Raw genomic sequence first — 18,161 nt, 5'->3', positions numbered from 1 at the left:
AGGCTGGGGATGGCCAAGGGGTTGGACCGAAAGCGCAGTCAAAGCGGTAGATCTCGCGATGGATTTTGTGTAACATTACAAAATTAAATTACCCTTGTATCTTTATTTTTCTGTCTCTGCAGAGGGAATATTGCATATAGGAAAGTGGGCAGTTGCATGGCCGCTGTGCATTTTGTTGTACTTCACCATTCCAAACTGCAGCAAGCCTCGCTGGGAGAAGTGGTTTATGGTCACGTTCATCTCGTCGACCCTGTGGATTGCCGTTTTTTCATACATGATGGTCTGGATGGTAGGTACAGTGTTCGAAAGAGATCAAACAAATAAAAAATGAATCTTGAATTGGTTGAGAAAATATCTCAAAGCATTTTACAGGATGAAGTGTAGTGTAAGTGTATTTTATCGATGAACACCACAGTTAATTTGCACATAGCGGTTTCCCACAGCCAGCCAAAAAGTGAATAACCAATTTTATTTGGAGGAATGTTGGCCAGGACACCTGAAGAAATTCCCTCCTCTTTTCAAATAGTCCCATGGGTTCTTTGACCTCCACCTGAACAGGCAGACGGAACCTTGATTTTTAATGTCTAACCTAAAGTTGGCATCTCCAACAATGCAGCGCAACCCCAGCATTGCACTGGATTGTCAGCCTACACTATATGAGTTTGAAGTCCCCATGTGGGGCTTGAACCCACAGTCTTTTGACAGAGCTGAGAATGCCATCAACTGAACCTACCATAACTTGCATTTTATATTTACTGGGCCCTTATTACCCTAGTTTATTGATACCTTACTATCTTGGATTTGATGATATCTTATTCTCTTTTGTTTGATGGCCTCTTGGTATTTTATTTTGATGGTTCTTCAGTTTGATGGCCTGACGGGTTTGATAGTCCCTTACAATCCTGGATTTAATACAATACAAATTTATATTTATTCAGAGCCTTTCACGTTAGGAGGATGTTGGGAAAGATGATGGAAAGAAAAAAGGTACATCTTGTTCCTTAGTTATCAACATAGGTCAATTGCTAACACTTTCGACTCTAGGTTAGAAAGTGTGAATTCAAGCCTCATTTGGGGACTTGACTTGACATATCGACTAATCATTCCAGTGCAATACTGGGGGACTGCAATGTTGGAGATGTTGAAATGCTAATACTCGTCCACTAGTCCTTATTCCACACACCTGTTTACCTAGCAGAAAGTTAGAACTCGATTGTTGGTCAATTGGCAGAATGCTTTTCTGGGGGTAATAATCCCTTCAAAAAATAATAATAGTGAGAATTTGGTTACTCAATCCTTGACCGTTTGTGGGACACTGCTGTGTGCAATTGGCTGCCGCGTTTTGCCCATAAAATATATAGTCAATTCACTTTACATTATATTCTGTGAAGCGCTTCGAGACATCTCGAAGACATGATAAGGCTCTATATCAAATGCAAGGATTATTATTACACTGCTGTCTGTATACACATGGAACAGTAGTAGTGTTTGTTAGTATTTTGTATTAGTAGTATAAATAGTATTTTGGTAGAAATTGAAACAGTTTTAGTTTAATGCAAGGATTATTATTATTATTAGATTACTAGTTCTTCAGGTTGGCATTCCCATGGTGATATTTGAAAAGAAAAAGACATTTCTTCCAGCCAACAAAGAGAAGGGAGTTTTTCTCCATATTGATCCTCCAGATCAATTGGTCATTGTTGCTTCTGGGACATTGTTGTACACAAAACAGTAGCCTTGTTTCCTGCAAAATAAGTCAATACACATTCCAGTGTGTTTGCTGAGATGCTTTAACATGATAGACACTTGATAGACATGATAGATCAAATATAACTTCCTGCTTTTAATCTTCCTGATCATTATCTGTGTAGAGAATTCCCCGACTGTACCGTGTTGGAAACCTCAGTTTTCTCGTCTTCTCACTATCTGCACCTTCTTTGGGTGTAACATTTTTTGTCTGTATTCTGTATTCTCAGTATCTCTGCCTTGTTGTACTGTGATATTCTTGTGCATGTCCCCGGAATGAGATTTGACGATAAGATGCAGTGGAATTTCCCTATTTTATAAGATAACAATAACAACAACAAGTTTACATTTGTTTGGCGCCTTTCACGTTGGGAGCCTTTCACGTCTTGAACTGGATCCTCTGAAGGATAGGGAGCCAATGGAGTCAGGCAAGAATGGGGAAGATGAGGTCAGGGAGTTTGGTGCGGGAGAGGACACGAACTGCAGAGTTCTGGATTATCTTCAGCCTGTGGAGGGAGGAGTTGGGAAGGCCGACAAGCAGGGCATTTGCATAGTCGAGCCTGGAGGTGATGAAGGCATAAACAAGAGTTTCAGCGGCCTGAGGGGTGAGGTAGTGGCGGAGTCGGGCGATGTTACAGAGGTGAGGGAAGGCAGAGCGGGTCATGGCTTGGAGGTGGGGAAGAAAAGACAGTTGAGGATCGGACAAGACACCGAGGTTCCTGACTGGCTTAGTGAGTTGAAGTGTCCAACCATGGAGGTTGATGCTGCCAGAGCCTGAGGTGCAGAGGCGCTGGCGCGAGCTAATCAGGAGGGCCTGAGACTTGTTCACATTCAACTGTAGGAAATTTGCCCTCATCCAGGACTTGATATCCAACAGGTAGTCTGTCAGGACAGCAGTGGTCCTGGAGTTGAGGGTGGAGGCAGAAAAATAGTGTTGGGTGTCATCCGCGTACATATACATATACATCTGAGCATACATAACCATTTACAACATTGAGGAACTGCCTAAAGAGCTTGATCCTGTATCTCACTGCAGGAGTGGTAGCTTGTGTTTTTGTAATATGATGCAAGTGTATGGAGGAAACGGGAGTAATTCTCTAGTGAAGAAATGGATGGGAGCGGTATGTCCCAATTCAAGGATCAGCTACACAGAATTCCCCAAAGAGAGTGTGACACAGCTTAGCAATTATAGAGAGAATGGACAAAATAACCAAAAAAAGTGAAGAAAAGGCATAAATAGGGTGAAATATTATCACTGTAATTTATCTTTTTTGTACAGAGAAGGTGAGCAGTTCAGACCAGAGAATAAAAGGGGATATGAATCAGGATGAGGGTTAAATAGTGTAAAATTGTGAACAATGCAGTGTCCTTCATTTGTCTGCTTGGAGGACGTAGGTCAATTTATATGTGAATCCCTCATCAAACAACTGTACCTCCTGGAGATTTGTATGCATCTTTGCTCTCGTCCTGCAAGCAGAGGGAGCTATCATAAGAGAAGTTGGGTGGACTGTAAAATAGGCATCAGCCTGGCTCAGTTGTTAGTACGCTGGAGAAGGAGGTTGTTGGTTCAAGCCCCCCATAGGGTCTTTGTGCTTATAGTCTAGGTTGGCACTCGAGTGCAACACTGTAGGAAAGTTGCTTTGTTAGACGTGCTGTCCATTGGATGGGACGTTAAATCAAGGTACTATCTGCCTGTTCAGGTTAAAGCCCTGTGACGTTATTAAAAAAGAGAAGGGAGTTTTCCAGGCCAACAAGCATCCAGATTAAATTTGTCATTCACATCATGGCTGTTTGTGGGACACTGTTACACACAATTTAGCTGCTGTGTTTCCCTACAAATACACTCACTGCACTTACATTTCCCTGTGGAGTACTTTGAGACATTGTGATGTTATAGGCTTTATATCAAAGGCAAAGATTATTGTTAAAATGTCAGGTTCAGTCAAGTATTGCGTTTGCTGTTGCAGAATAGCATTTCAGTATTGCTTTCTACAGGCCAAACCCATCATCGGATCAATTCCTTAGTAAAAGGTTTTGTGCACCATCCATCCTCTCTAGTTTAAGTACATATGAAATGGTTTCTGCTGTCCAAAGGATTACGTTGTACAGTAAAGCAACTTAATTGATAGTTAACAAAATATTATCATTGGTGTTATAGGAAGTATTTCTTTACACAGAGGATAATCGATAGCTGGAAGAGGTTACCAAGAAGGGCAATTGAGGTCCCTGTGTTCCTTTAGGAAACTGCTTGATGCTGAAGATGGTAGGGTTAGTTTGCTGGAGGGATGAGATTAAATGGTTAGAAGGGCCTTCACCAACCAAAGTGATCTTGTGAAATTATAGGAATTTATGCCTGAAGTGATTTTTCCATGTGTTGCATCAAGAAATCAACTGATCAAGGCAGCAAAAAGAGACAAACAAGCACTTCTCTGTTTGATTACTGAGAGCTTCAACTTAAAAACTGCAGAGCCACAGATCTGTGTTCACAAACCTCTAGGCATGTTTTAGAGAGTGATGGTGGAATTTTAAATCCTGGAATGTGCAGTTTGTTCACTGGAAATGAAAATAAATCATTGTTAGTGTTCACAAGGTTCTGATTTAAATGAATTAAACAACAACTTTTGTAGAATTTTATCACGTCAGAATATCTCAAAGTGCCTCACAAATAATTGTCAAATGTAGTGACTGTGTAGGCAAATATTTCAGCCACTTTGCACTGTACTGGCCTCACGATCAACCTTCCTTGTAACCTGTTCCAGCCGTTTACTATGTTCTGTGTGAAGAAATGCTTCCTGATCTCTGTCCTGAAATCGCTGTTCACAACCGTGAACATTGCCCTCCCGTCCTGCTGCCTCGGCAAATCTGAAAGCATTGTTCTTGGTTTACTTTGTCTATACTATTTCGCTCTTATTTACCAATCTATAAGGTCCTCTCAGTATTTTATTTCAATGGCTGAAGGATGCCAGCTTATCTAGTCATTCCTCACAGCTCACCCTTCAAATACTGAGGATCATCCTTATCACGAAGTGTGTAAAACATGCAACCCAGTATCGATAAATGGTGATTCAACAGTGGAGATTGAGACACATCGCTAATGAGTTAATTGAGGTTGAGAAACCCAATACATAGATCTTCAGAATTTTGGGTACTGCCTCTAACAATGTGCTATTGTCCTAGGTGACAGTGATCGGGTACACACTGGGAATTCCAGATGTAATCATGGGAATTACTTTCCTGGCCGCTGGAACTAGTATACCGGACTGCATGGCCAGCCTCATCGTTGCTAGACAAGGTAAGAGCATAACAGCAGTCAGCAATAATAACCAAGTTATAAGAACGTACAGAACCATAAGAGACCATAAGTAAAAAGAAGTCTTGCGTTGCTCCTATGCCTCAGTCAGTTTCTTTGCCAGGAAGTCATCATAATCCCTCATGAATTTACTTTCACTGATTCCCCGGGGTAGCCCATTCAATGGGTTTACCACTATGTAAAGGTAATTCAGTCTGAATAGGCTATTTCTGAGTGTGTGCCCCTTTTTTTTCCTTTGTCAAGATTATTATTCGAGACCTTGCCATTGTATTTTTAAGTAGCAAAGTAACTTCCTTTTGTGGTGCAACACTTTGTGGCACTGAAGCAAATTAGAAAAAATGGAATGGCAGAAATGGAAAACCTGAAATGTGTGCATGTATGCACAACAGGAAGAAGGCATTTGGGTCAATTTAAAGGCGGTAAAGAGGTGATGTGATTGTTGTCAATTAATTGGAGGTATTGGTCAGTGTGAAGCTGTTCCCAACAAAGCTATTAACCGACTAAGATGAATCTCAAGGGCGTTTTTGACTGTAAGACAAAGCAAGTTATGTTTGCCTTGGGTAACACACTGATGAGGCCTAAATTGGAATACTTGGGTGAAGCTCACAATCTGTGTGACTGGATGTGCTGGAGATAAGCCCCAGTGCTCTTCTCAACAGTGAAGTCACAGAATAATAATATAATAACAATTCTTGCAATTGACATAGCACCTTATGTTGTTGAGACGTCTCAAAGTGCTTCACAGGATATACTGTAAAGTGAATTGACTGTATTTTGTGGGTGAAACATGGCAGCCAATTGTGCAAAGAAGTGTCCCACAAAAAGACGCCAGAAGATTGAACGCCTAGTGTAATCTTTGACTCCAGTTAGCAGCTCACTCAGATTCAATGTGTTAAATGGACTGCAAATTTCATCTGATGGTGTGCAACGTTGTGCATCCTACCTCAAAAGAACCTAGTGGGGAGAATTCAGAAAAGCCTGAGAAAGATAATTCCGGGGATTTAATGCTCTGAGTTATGTGGAGAGACACGCAGAACTAATTTTTTTCATTGGAGAAAGTAAGATCGAGATGAGAAATGATCTGGTTACTTTTAAATGATGGAAGGAATGGAGATGCAGTGGCAAGTAGTGAAGACAAAACATGAAAACATGAATGAAAAACAAATACTGTACACATCAAATAAAATGTAAAATTCGAAGGAAATGTTCCCCCTGTAGACTAGTGAAGAAACTCCCATTGAAAGTGATTTAAGATGTGTTGATTTCACCTTCAAATAAGAGTGAGATGAATCACTGATTAAGAACATGTTTTGAGTTATATGAATAAATACAGATGAGATGATCAAATGATGAATTCTCAACTGCTGGGATTATGGAGATGTAATAGCAAAATAAGATATCAAAGTTAAACAGGTTATAGAGATATTCTGGACTTCTACTTCAATTACCTTTGAGGGTACAGGTAGAGAGAGCATTCACCTGCAAAAAACGCCTGTCAGTAATTACTTGTGCAGTGTTGAGGTTTTTGATGTGATAGGGTACTATAACATTTCTTACTTGCTTACCGTATAAGAACTCTGGGTTTCTTTCTCTGAAGAGTAGCCAATAAATGAAGAGGTGAATGAAAATTGTTGGTCATCATTTACATTAGCCCGCACGTTACCGCTTTCTGTGTCATTATAAGAAAACTGACTAGGTTTAGCAGAAAACATATTTCTGTAGGGTGATATAGAGCGAGTAGAATTGTTGGATGCCTTGGGATATCCTCCTGATGAGAAAGGCGCTATATAAATGTTAATTTGTATTGTAAATTTTTGTGTTGTATTATCAGTTGCTTAGCCGCTATTGGGCCATCATCCTTGCTCTCATTCTTTCTTCTAACTACTCATTTTGCCTGCGTAATACAAATGTTGGTGTTATTGGTATTGATTGACTATTTCTGGTATCCAAAGGGTTGGGAAACATGGCAGTCTCAAACTCCATTGGGAGCAACGTCTTTGACATCTTGGTGGGACTGGGTCTTCCCTGGACCATACAGACGCTTGCAGTGGATTACGGATCATATGTAAGTCTTCCTTTTCTTTTCTAGACAAGTGTGTAGTACAAAACATCACCAAAGCTCTCCCGCTGGCTTGCTTGGTAGGTAATTTGACTCCTTTTCCTTCTGATGAGGTACAATTCCATGGGTCGTTGTCACCTCCCATTGCCTCACTTAGGTCACCATTATTTAAACAATAGGCTGAACAGCAGACTTGATGTCATGACTGAGGCCTCACCAACAAATGCACCTTATTTGCTTATTGTATAAGACCTCTGTGTTTCCTTCTCTTCCTCCGGAAGGAGGGTGAAATGGTCATGAAAGTGAAGAGCTTTGTGAATGGTGATCAGGAGTGGGAATGTGTCTGATTTTCTGCTCCCCAAATCAGGGGCCAATTGTTGCATCCCAACTGCTGCCCTGGATGGGATAAGCTAACTCGAAACAAAGTTGACCTTTGCCTGAAATGTGTAATGAGCAATCTCAATGCAGCTCCTGCTGGACATGTGATCCAGAAGCACAAAAAATAGCAATCTTTTCATTACTTGTTGCATTTGAAATCTTATTCAAAAAGTAAGCCAAAATAGTTCCCATCCACGAGCATTTTGTATGGTTTACTAAGGTATGGTTTCACCTTTATTAACTACAATAAATTCTTGAGATTAGCTGACGCAATGGATTAGCTCATTTACAATCCTTTCATGTCTGGGAAATGAATCCAACCCCCGCTGAAAGAATTAAAAACTTCTCTCTGCTAGAGCAAAATATCCTACATGAGATGTACTTTGAACACTCAATAGAGTGCCTGCTGGACATGAGCCAGAAGCAAAGATCTGCCTACAATTTGAGGGCTTAATACTGAAAATAGCAAATCTTTCCACCACTTGTTTGATTTGAAATTCCATTAGAAAAGTAGCAAAAATAGTTCCTGTCCACAAGCAAAGACACCATGCCCACCAACACCAATCAACATACACTCAGAAAGCATGAGTCTAGAATCCACAACTGCAGGGATTTGCACTGCTATATCATTTACAGAAACATTTACATGATGTATTGGTTTTACACAATAAAACATTAGAAAAACGATTTAGTAATTGGCCTGTTTCAAATGCCTTTGTCAACAATTGGCATGTAGTTGGCAACTTGACTGAATGAGGATACCTGTATCTCATGGGGAAGTTGTTCTGAGTTTGGGTTTATGGCTTATTGTTGAGCCAGACTAAAGGGAGCTTTCCTCTGCATTTCAACTGTATCATGATCTGGGAATGATTGCTACTGACAACATGTTGTTACGGACGCAATTCAGTCGACAAGTAACTAATTTATAGCGATATTATCACTTTAGCAGCAGTGGATCTCAAACCCGATTATATATAAAGCTGGTCACATGTTGAGTCTTGTTAAACAGCTTACCATGCGAACAAGGATCTTTTCAACAAACTTGGTATATGAGCTTTCATGCGCTGTTCAACACAACTGATTTTTTTTTTCCTTTTGCCGCACATTGTCCCTTTCCAGTTTCTCCTTTTCTCAAGACGCAGTGGTTGCACCACAAGCACCTGTTGCCCTCCAGCAACTTGCTCCAGTGAAAATCTTCAGAGAGCAACTCTCAGCAAGCCATTCAACTATGCTATAGGGAGCGTAGAGACACATCCTCCCTTCAACCTGTCCTCATGCAACGTTAGGGAACTTTTTAACGGAACAAAATAACTCAGTGTAAAGCCAGGGTCCAACTAACAAAATACTTTTTTTTTGAATATTGTTGAAAAGACAAAATACTGCAATATTGTGAGCTGGAAATTGAAGTCCAGTTTCAGGACTTCCAATTTGAACCTGGGTTTAGAGAGAGAGGGGTCCACAAGTCAGCACATCAGGGTAATTCAGATTCAATTTAAGAAATCTCTTAGATTGCATTTTCATAGACTCCCAATTTCACGAATCAGGAATCATCCACTTTCACTCGGGAGATTTGTTTGTTTTAATTGCTGTGAAAGTTTCTATATATGAATGTTAATATTTTCATGTTTGTTCTCTGCATTGCAGATATCACTGAACAGCCAGGGGCTTATATATTCAGTGGGAATGCTGTTAGCTTCCGTTTTTCTCACAGTAAGTATTGAATTTTGGAGTAAAACTGTCTTTTCCCCACAGGTTCACTTACCCCTTCAGTGCTAACAGTTCTTTGTCTTATCAACATCTTCTGGCACAGGACCAGTTGGCAATAATTTTACCTTACAATTTGCCTATTCGAGAAGTTTCCCTATTGTTACCGAAATAGAAGTGCATGAGTTTATTTTGCTTCACTTCCTCGAAGGAAGGTGTATGTTATTTGAATAAACATGTAAATGTGTCCGGGTTCTCCGATGGTTTCACAGTGTCAGCCTGTCTCAGTGAATAGCTCTCTCTCCTCTGGGTCAGAAGATTTCGGGTTCAAATCCCAACTCGGGACTTGGACCCATGGTCCAGGTTGACCCTCCAATGCAACACTGGGGGAGTGCAGCATTGTCAGAAGTGCCATGAGACATGAAACCAAAATCCATTCCATCTGATCAGATGGCAGTTAAAGATGGCATGATAATATTCAAAAAGAAAGGAGTTTCGCTTATCCTCCTTGCCATCAGATAAAATAGTTATTCAATTTATGGCTGACATTACACATTGTGGAAGATTGCAAATTGGCTGCTGCATTCGCCTACAAATGCACAATCATTACACAACAGCAATTCCATGTAAAACGCTTTGAGATGTTTTGATGTTTTATCAGCTAATTATTACAAAGATTATGATAATTATTGTTATTAAAAATACCACGCTGTGCAGCACCAGCCCCTAAAGACTGGAAGGTTTCCACTTTCGAATCCTGGTGTGTGTTGAGTTAGCTGATCTAAACTGAGGCAGTAGATAAATCACAGCAATTGGTCTTCTAACTCTGGTTTATGGAGAGGGAAAATCAGACAGGTTTCCTGCTCCTGACTCCATCCAGATGGCCCTGCGAGAAGGTGTGCACATGGGGACCTCAGGTGAGGACAGGATCAGGCCCGGCTGATATGGTCCAGTAGTCAAATCAACGGCCAACCATTCATTGTTGAGGGTTATACATGATCGGTGTTTGGGCAAAATACCTGTATGGAACCATACCTCACAGGAGGAAAGAATAATCAAATGCTTTCAGAAGAGGAGGAGGAGAGGGCAATATAGAATTGGCAGAAAGTAAAAGTGTGAGGAGCTAGCTGTGCATCTGCCCTGAATGTCCCTTCACAAATCCCTAATTGCCACTGAACTACCCTAGGAGTGTGTTTGTAGTTGTATGGAGCATGTGACAATATCAGTGCTATGATTAAATCAGGGTTTGAAATTCCTAGGCATATTGGTTTTAATGCTATTGCAGTGGCAAAACTGCAATCCCGAACATCTCCCTTCCCCACACCCAAATATTTTCCTTTCACTTCCTAAAGGGGCTGGTTCTTAGAAATGTTCTGTACGGGTGTCAGTCTGCCATTCTGGACAGTGGGCTTTTGATGGTGGAGGGTTTCACAGCCAAGCCCAATTTTGTCCTCACCCAACATCCTGTAGAGTGGAGTCCTGTAGCTCAGTGGTTAGAGCACTCGCTTTGCAAGTGAGAGACCCGAGTTCAATTCCAGGCCGAGCGAAACCTTGGGCAAGTTTCCTTACTCCACAGAGCCTAATAATAATCCCTCCAAAACCAAAAAAAATAAAATTGGGTCATTTCAATCTACGACTGTTTGTGGGACATTGCTGTGCGCAATTGGCTGCCGCGTTCGCCCACAAATATACAGTCAATTCACTTTACAGTGTGTTCTGTGAAGCGCTTTGGGACGTCCTCCCGACGTGAAAAGCGCTATATCAAATGCAAGGATTATTATTAGGATTATTATCCACACACAGGCATCTTCCAACAGTAGTTACTTGATAGTGATCAGGAGAAATCTGGCTGATTTATTTTCTGTTCCCCCCACCACCCCCCACACCCTCAAAAAAAAACTCAGGGTGCGGAAAAGAATTACAGCACTTCACCTGCTAACCTGTTTGGGATCAGTTAACTCAACACTAAACAGGAAATGAACTGGGATGTTACGGGTTGTATGACTGGGCAGTGGCTTTACCCTCTGCCACCCACTTAAACTGAAACCGAGGTTCCATTACAAACACTAAAAGTTTCTGCCGTTGTTTCCTTTCAGGTACTTGGTGTTCATTTGAATAAATGGAAACTGGATAGGAAGCTTGGGTGTGTGTCCTTTTTCCTCTACGCCATCTTCTTATCCTTCTCCATCATGATGGAGTTCAATGTTTTCACCTTTGTGAACCTTCCTATGTGCCGAGACCAATGATGATACAACGAGGATGACTTGAGAGCAGCTTGGTATCTGTGCAATACAAAACTAACTACATAGAGCTAGAGTCCTGTAGGTTTATAGGGAGGAGCACTCTGGAGCTGTTTTTTCAAAGAACATGATCCAAGACGTAATTTTCAACCTGTATTGACGTGACCGTATTTTGAACGTCTTTATGTGGATTTGTGACAAAAAAAATAACTGTTCCGATTTTGTTGGCTGCTAATTAACTTGAGGCTGGAAACGCACCTGCCATTTTTGTAGCTTCTCAGTAGATTCGGGGAGGGGGGGAAAGAGTCTCTATTTTGGCCTAAAATGGATGGATGGGAGTGATAGAGATAATGTGTGATACTGTGGCACTTGCTGTTGAAGAAAACAAGGTTTTTCTTGGATGCAAGGGATCACCTTCCCTTGTAGCTGTAACCCCCTCCCCCCTCCCATTTCCTATGCCTCCATTCTCTGTTCCCTCTCCCAGGGAGTGCTTATAAACCAAGAGCACACATATCATATCATCTTAGCCTTATGCTCACCAAGCATACCTACTACTGACAGGAAGATGGAGTTGACATTTGGAACCAACCACATCCTTTCATCCCTTACCTGAGTGGTGGAATTTGAAATCTTAAGGTATTACAGTCTGTACTCAGACACCCAGACCCTCCTGCCAAGACTTTGATTTATTTTTCAGGAGGTGCAATTGCACGAAACTTTTTATTTGTAACATTCACATAGACAATGGTACATGTGTGTATATTGATGGTATGAAGATGTATATATCGGGAATTTTTGTTCCTTTTCAAAAGGTAAGAATATATAAAATATTATATTAAAAGTTTTACTCTTCTGCACAGTGTTAGATTTGGAAATATATTAATTAAGGTGCAGATAGTGGAGTTGAGGAAGAGATGTTGCTCTAGTTTTGTGTGTACAGGTAGTTTTAAGAGTAAAGCATGTTTTAATTTATATATTTATAAAAACAGCACAGGAAGCCACCTTGCAGTTTCACAGCACAGTTTTACAGGAATGTTCGACAGGAGATCGGTGCACTTGTGCATGCTTGAGCCACCGCTCTTAGTAAATGTCCTAATTCAGTTCTTACAGAAAAGCAATGCTGGGGAAGACAGCTGAGATTTAGTGCATTGCTGTAGTTGGTAGATTTGTAGACAAAATTTGTTAAATAACGGTTCTACAACACTGATTGTAGTTAGTCGTCTTGATCTGAATGTCTGTTTTTTTCTAAAAAAAAGGTAATATGTAAACAATACCACCGAATCCCTGAAATATGAACAGAAAGGGGGTGGAATATTGTGCAGCATATCACACCTCAGCAACGTTTACAGGCCAACACTTACTGCTACGGATAGTGTTAAATCATATTTTCAACACAAACAAAGTTTTTTTGTGCTAGAGGTGCAATGCACAATGAGTTAACACACTGGAAGGTTCAACCCTTCATAGATATTCAGGGTTGGGCTTTACCACTAGTGAATCTTATGTAATGTATTGTGAATTATTCACCAGCTGTTGTACTGCACTGTCAATACTGCTCAGTGCCAATCTCCCCTGTGTTGTGACTTCAGTAAATATCTTTACAGTGTTAATGTCTCTTCTCTCACTCTCTCTGCTTCTCTCTCTTTTTACGTCGTCAGCCACAATCACAGCAGAACCCGCGAATAATTTTGTCATTCCTTTACACACCCCTTACTGCCCTCCCCAACTCCAAGTCAGATCTCCAAATCAATTTTAAACTCAAATAATTTCACCAAAGGATCAATGTGTGATTAAGATTGATTGGTGAGAAAAGACCTGTTTCATTCTGTGTGCTTGAAGTTTCAAGACATCATTTTTGCTTCACAATTGTCAATGCTATGTACATGCATCATTGGATTAGCCTGGTTTTCCATATTCATTAATTGCTTTCTACATTGCTTGTGTGTCATCAGGATAGCCTAGTACACTACATATATCAATTGCATCATATCATGTACTTCATATTCTGTACCAGGATCAATGGGATGGCTCTGTACACAACAGTATTGAAGTGGGCATGGGAGTGTCTTGAAAGAAGCAGTCAATATGAGCCATAATTGGTGAACCAACAAGTTAACTTTATCAGCTCCTACTTGAATAGATCAGGTAAACCATGTGTAGAGGGTTTTCATAATAAGGCAAATCAGCTCTCTTACCTGTAAGCTCTTCTACAAACTCAACAATCCTGGCCATGGAAAAGCCTTTTATATCCCTCCAGATTCTTTCCAAGGATCATCCACTGGCTTTCCTTTTGTAGGAGATTATCCCATTATGGTGGCGCTGTTCCAGGCTAATGGGGGCCACTATGCTGGAGGGTCGATCTACGTCCTGTATTTCCAACATTCTCCTGGGCTCCCTTGGCCTCCAGTGCTTCACTGATATCCTCCCCATGCACCTGACCTGCTCCAATTCTCTTTATGGCCACTCCATCCAAGCTCCAATTGGGCCTTTCCCTTGACTAAGTGTTATATTCCTCCTCCTCTCTCCCCCACCCCCGATACCCTTCAGCCCCTTTTGCAACCAGTCCTTCCAGCTTGTGGGCCAGTTTATAGAACATCTGGATGGCATGCACCTGAGTGCCCTTTGGGCTCACTAAATAGAAGATGACCCATCTCCATTGCAACTGCCTTTGCTGATACAGAACCCCCTCCAAAGTTTCACTGAGCCACTTGACTACTTCCCGTGTGGTTCGATCTCTCCTGTCAATTGGGTCTCTATGTATGGGTGTCGATTCACGTCTGCCGCTTGCAGTCACGCCAGCTATTCTGGAGTTGAACTCACCTATGCCTCCTACCTGATCGTTATTTTCCTTTCCCTCAACTTTTAGCGTCTTTCCCTAACCCATGGCCCGTGTATAAGGTCTACCATCCAGCTCCCTTGATAGACGATTGAGCATGAGTGATCACACCGTAACCCTTCAGATGCAGATCTCTTGGCTTTCCTAGTCCAGACATCATCTGTCTTGCCCAGCTTGCTTCTGCTTAGGATTGTTCTCACTTAGTGGTCATCTTGCCTTCTTTCCTGGGTCAATCTGATCTCTTGTGACCTTCTTGGCCACAATCTCAGCAGCAGCACACTGGGGTTTTGGGTTTCTATCTGTTGGGTCTTCATCCACTCAATGGGTACCACTCATTATCTAGTTGAGGACTTTTGGCTTCCCTTCCATCTCCTCATACAGCCGTCCTGGATGCTCCTGGCATCCATCGATTGCCATGAACATGGACAACAATGTCAGTGTGAAAGTGCCCACAATCGAGCTTCCAGTGCGATACATTCCACCCATGTGTAGTGGGTACAATGACAGTGACATCAAACACATCACATGTGCAAAGTCTTTAGAAAAAGTTTTACTTAATCATAAAAAACTTCTTGCATTTGATACACTGCCTTTCATGTCAGAAGACTTTTCGAAGTTCTTCAAGGTTATATTGTAAAGTGTAGTGACTCTTGTATTTTACAGGCAAAAGGGGCAGCCAATTTGCACACAACAATGTTCCATCAATTTTAATCAATTGTATCTGGGGAATTGGTGACTAGGACACAGTGAGACTACCCCTTTCAAGTAGTACCAAGAGAGATTTAAAGTCCACCGGAACAGGCAGATGAGACCTTGATCATCCGTCTCATCTGAAGAAAATCCAATAATAAAGCACAACTCCAGCACGGCATTGGAATGCCAGTCCAGACTAAATGAGTTTGAAGTCCTGAAGTGGAGCTTAAACCCAGAATTTTCTAATCATAGGTAGAAGTGCTACAAGCTAAGTCAGGCTTGCACATCATTACCTTTCACTGCTACTGAAATAGCAGTGGCAAAAAGCAGGAGGTGCACCTGAAAATCCAGAAACTTTGCTGCTAGCCTTTTTTTCCAGTTCCACAACCTTTAATTTAGGAGCAACGAAGAAAATCAATTAACAGTTTTGTGAGTATGGAAAGTTAGCATGCCCTTTTTGTCCATCGCTGACCCTTTTTGGTTTGAAAACAAAGGGAACAGAGAGAGGTCCAGCTCCAAGAGGGGTTTTGGCATAGGGACATTTGGCCAGTTTTCAATGACAGTTTCCAAACTTGGCACTGCAGGCAAATTTGTAATAAAAAAGGGGCGTTAAAGATCTAACGCCTCTATGATCTCAAACAAGAAAGGTTAAAAACATTTGCCTCTTTGCTGTCCCAATAATCTGACTTATAATGTCAAGGTACACGGATGAATGTGGATCAGCCCCCAGTGTAATGTATATTCATTGGTGCATCAGCTTCACGTGCTGTATTGACTCATCAGTTCAATATGCATGCATTGGTTCCCCCACTGCAAAGTTCATGCATTAGTTCTCCACCTTAATGTACATGCATCGGTCCTCCACTGCAGCATTCATACATCACACCCAACCCCCACTACACCACACATGCATTGGTTCTCGCACTGAACTTTCATGAAATGGTGCTCCATTGCAATGTCCATGTATCGGATACCCCACTGCAATGTATGAGTATTACATCCCCATCCACCGCAATGTACAAGCATATGTATCAGTCCCCTACTGCAAGGTACAATGCATCAATTCTGTTAAATTGCAGTATACATAGAGTGGCCTGATTTACTGTCCAACCCTGTTCTCTGATGTGGGTTAGTCAGATGGTTTAGTTACACATTTAATTCATAATTTAATTCATTTACAGTTCAAATTGATAACATTTTGAAGCACAAACTGATCTGAGACAAGAGAAATGGGGTGGGGTAATTCCCCCAGCAGGGAATAATGTGCTGCAAATTCTCCCACAGCAAGTTTCTAGGCGAATAGGAGGCAAGACCTCATAATACTTCAGGTCACATATTCCAATATATTTTCAACCATTTTATTGTATCATGGCTAATACCCTTTATCCTACATCAGGCACCACTGCTTTCAACTTTAAACATCAAAAGCCTCTACATCAAAGAAGGGTCTCACAGTAATGATGGTAAAACCAGTTACTATCTGGTATTTATTAGGAATGAATAATGGATACCTGTAGGTGAATCTCTGCCAACAATGCATCTGTTGATCATATACGGCTCAGTCATAGCTCCTATGGAATATGGCATTCTCTGAGCACCTTTGTTGAATTAATGACTTGTGATTCACTTACAGATATCCTAATAATCTCCGATTGCCCAAACATCAGCAATCTACAGCAAAATTACTAGGAACCTAAGATAATCGTTTCAATACATGAGCAAAGCTGAACCCTTTACATGGATTGTGAGTAAACAAGTCGTGTCTCGTGGGGAAGAAATAAGTTAATATATGAAATGCTTTGACATTGTACTTTATACCCGAAGTCAATAACATTGCTTTGGGACGTTTTTCAGTTTGCTTTTTATATTGTGTGCTGCTGTGGGACCAGAAGCCAAGATGGCAAAGTGGAGCTGACAGTTATGAGGCTTTATGTTGATAAATATGCGTTTGAATGCATGAAGTCACAGATATATCACACAGCGGTATCCCATACTTGGAGAGACTTAAGAGGCCAAATGCATGCATGCACCAATCCACATGGGAGGGTTAAAGATAATTTTATGGCAACCTGGAATGACTCTGTGGAGTCGGGTCAATGCATCCTGGAAAGATGTTGACTTCAATGTAAATTGTGCAGGTAATAAAAATTAATAATAATCCTTGTATTTGATATAGCGCCTTATCACATCTTTGAGACGTTGCAAAGTGTTTCACAGAATATACTGTAAATTGAATTGACTGTATATTTTGTGGGCGAAATGTGGCAGCCAATTGCACACAGCTGTGCCCCACAAACAGTCGTGGATTGAGGACCGAACTATTATTATTATTTCTTTTAAGGAATTATTACCCCCAGAAAAGCAATCCGCCAATCAACTAACAACCAGGTTCCTACTTACTGCTAGGTAAACAGAGGCGTGTGGAGTAAGGAAACTTGCCCAACAATACATCCCACCCAGGAATCGAACCCAGGTCTCCTCGCTTGCGAAGCGAGTGCTCTAACCTCTAAGCTACAGGACTCCACAGGTAGATAACTGGCATAAGATAAAATAAAACGTAAAGCCATAATACCTATTCTGCTATTTTCCTTTTTTTCCAAATGGTTCACAGAAATTTAGGAACAGTATTTTAAATATCTTTTAAAAAAATTACAAAAGAATTTTAAAGATTGAGACAGATTTATTTTTTAAAGTATACAGTATGTAAGAATGCTATATTTTTCATAAGCATGACTTGGAGTGACAGCCCACGCAACTGCAAGTCGAAAACTTTGTTATGGAATGCTTTTGTCTGGAATAATGCTAGATTAGAGAGTGTTCCCTTCAGATCAATTAAGTCAGTTTTGTCCTCACTTGTCAGGACATGATTTATATCCACTCTGCTCTTTGTTAGAGGGATACTCAGCATTGCCAAATGGGGAGGAAGCAGGTCGCACCTTATGAAATAAGTTCTTGTATTTTCCTCTTTGATTTTTCACCCATTTTTCTCTTCTGAAGCTTTTGACTGAACTTCTGGTAAACTTCTGCAGGGACCAGGTGCCCTCCTCTACCACGCCCAAAGGACTGTAATACATGTGAGCATTGTCAGTGGCTATTGACAGGCTATTTAACTTTGGGCATCACATCTGAGCCCAATTTGTCCTCACCCAACAAGCATAGCAGTCAGCATTGGGAACCCTGGTACATCTTTGATAG

General features: G+C 41.1%; 1 protein-coding gene across 1 annotated transcript in view; it reads left to right on the top strand.

The window, feature by feature from the left end:
• slc24a3 (solute carrier family 24 member 3) overlaps positions 1–13,047 on the top strand; it is a 141,519-nt gene extending 128,472 nt beyond the window's left edge. Inside the window, exons 13-17 of the mRNA XM_007898328.2 lie at positions 123–289; positions 4,924–5,038; positions 7,009–7,121; positions 9,138–9,203; positions 11,294–13,047. Coding sequence (XP_007896519.1) covers positions 123–289; positions 4,924–5,038; positions 7,009–7,121; positions 9,138–9,203; positions 11,294–11,443 — 611 coding nt within the window. The 3' untranslated portion in view covers positions 11,444–13,047. The remainder of the gene's footprint in view (positions 1–122; positions 290–4,923; positions 5,039–7,008; positions 7,122–9,137; positions 9,204–11,293) is intronic.
• Positions 13,048–18,161: the final 5,114 nt, after the last annotated feature.

This window comes from Callorhinchus milii, unplaced genomic scaffold (genome assembly GCF_018977255.1).
Source record: "Callorhinchus milii isolate IMCB2004 unplaced genomic scaffold, IMCB_Cmil_1.0 Scaffold3, whole genome shotgun sequence".
Lineage (NCBI taxonomy): Eukaryota > Metazoa > Chordata > Chondrichthyes > Chimaeriformes > Callorhinchidae > Callorhinchus > Callorhinchus milii.
The sequence above is the reverse complement of the archived record's forward strand: the minus strand, read 5'-3'. Positions and strand labels throughout refer to the sequence as shown.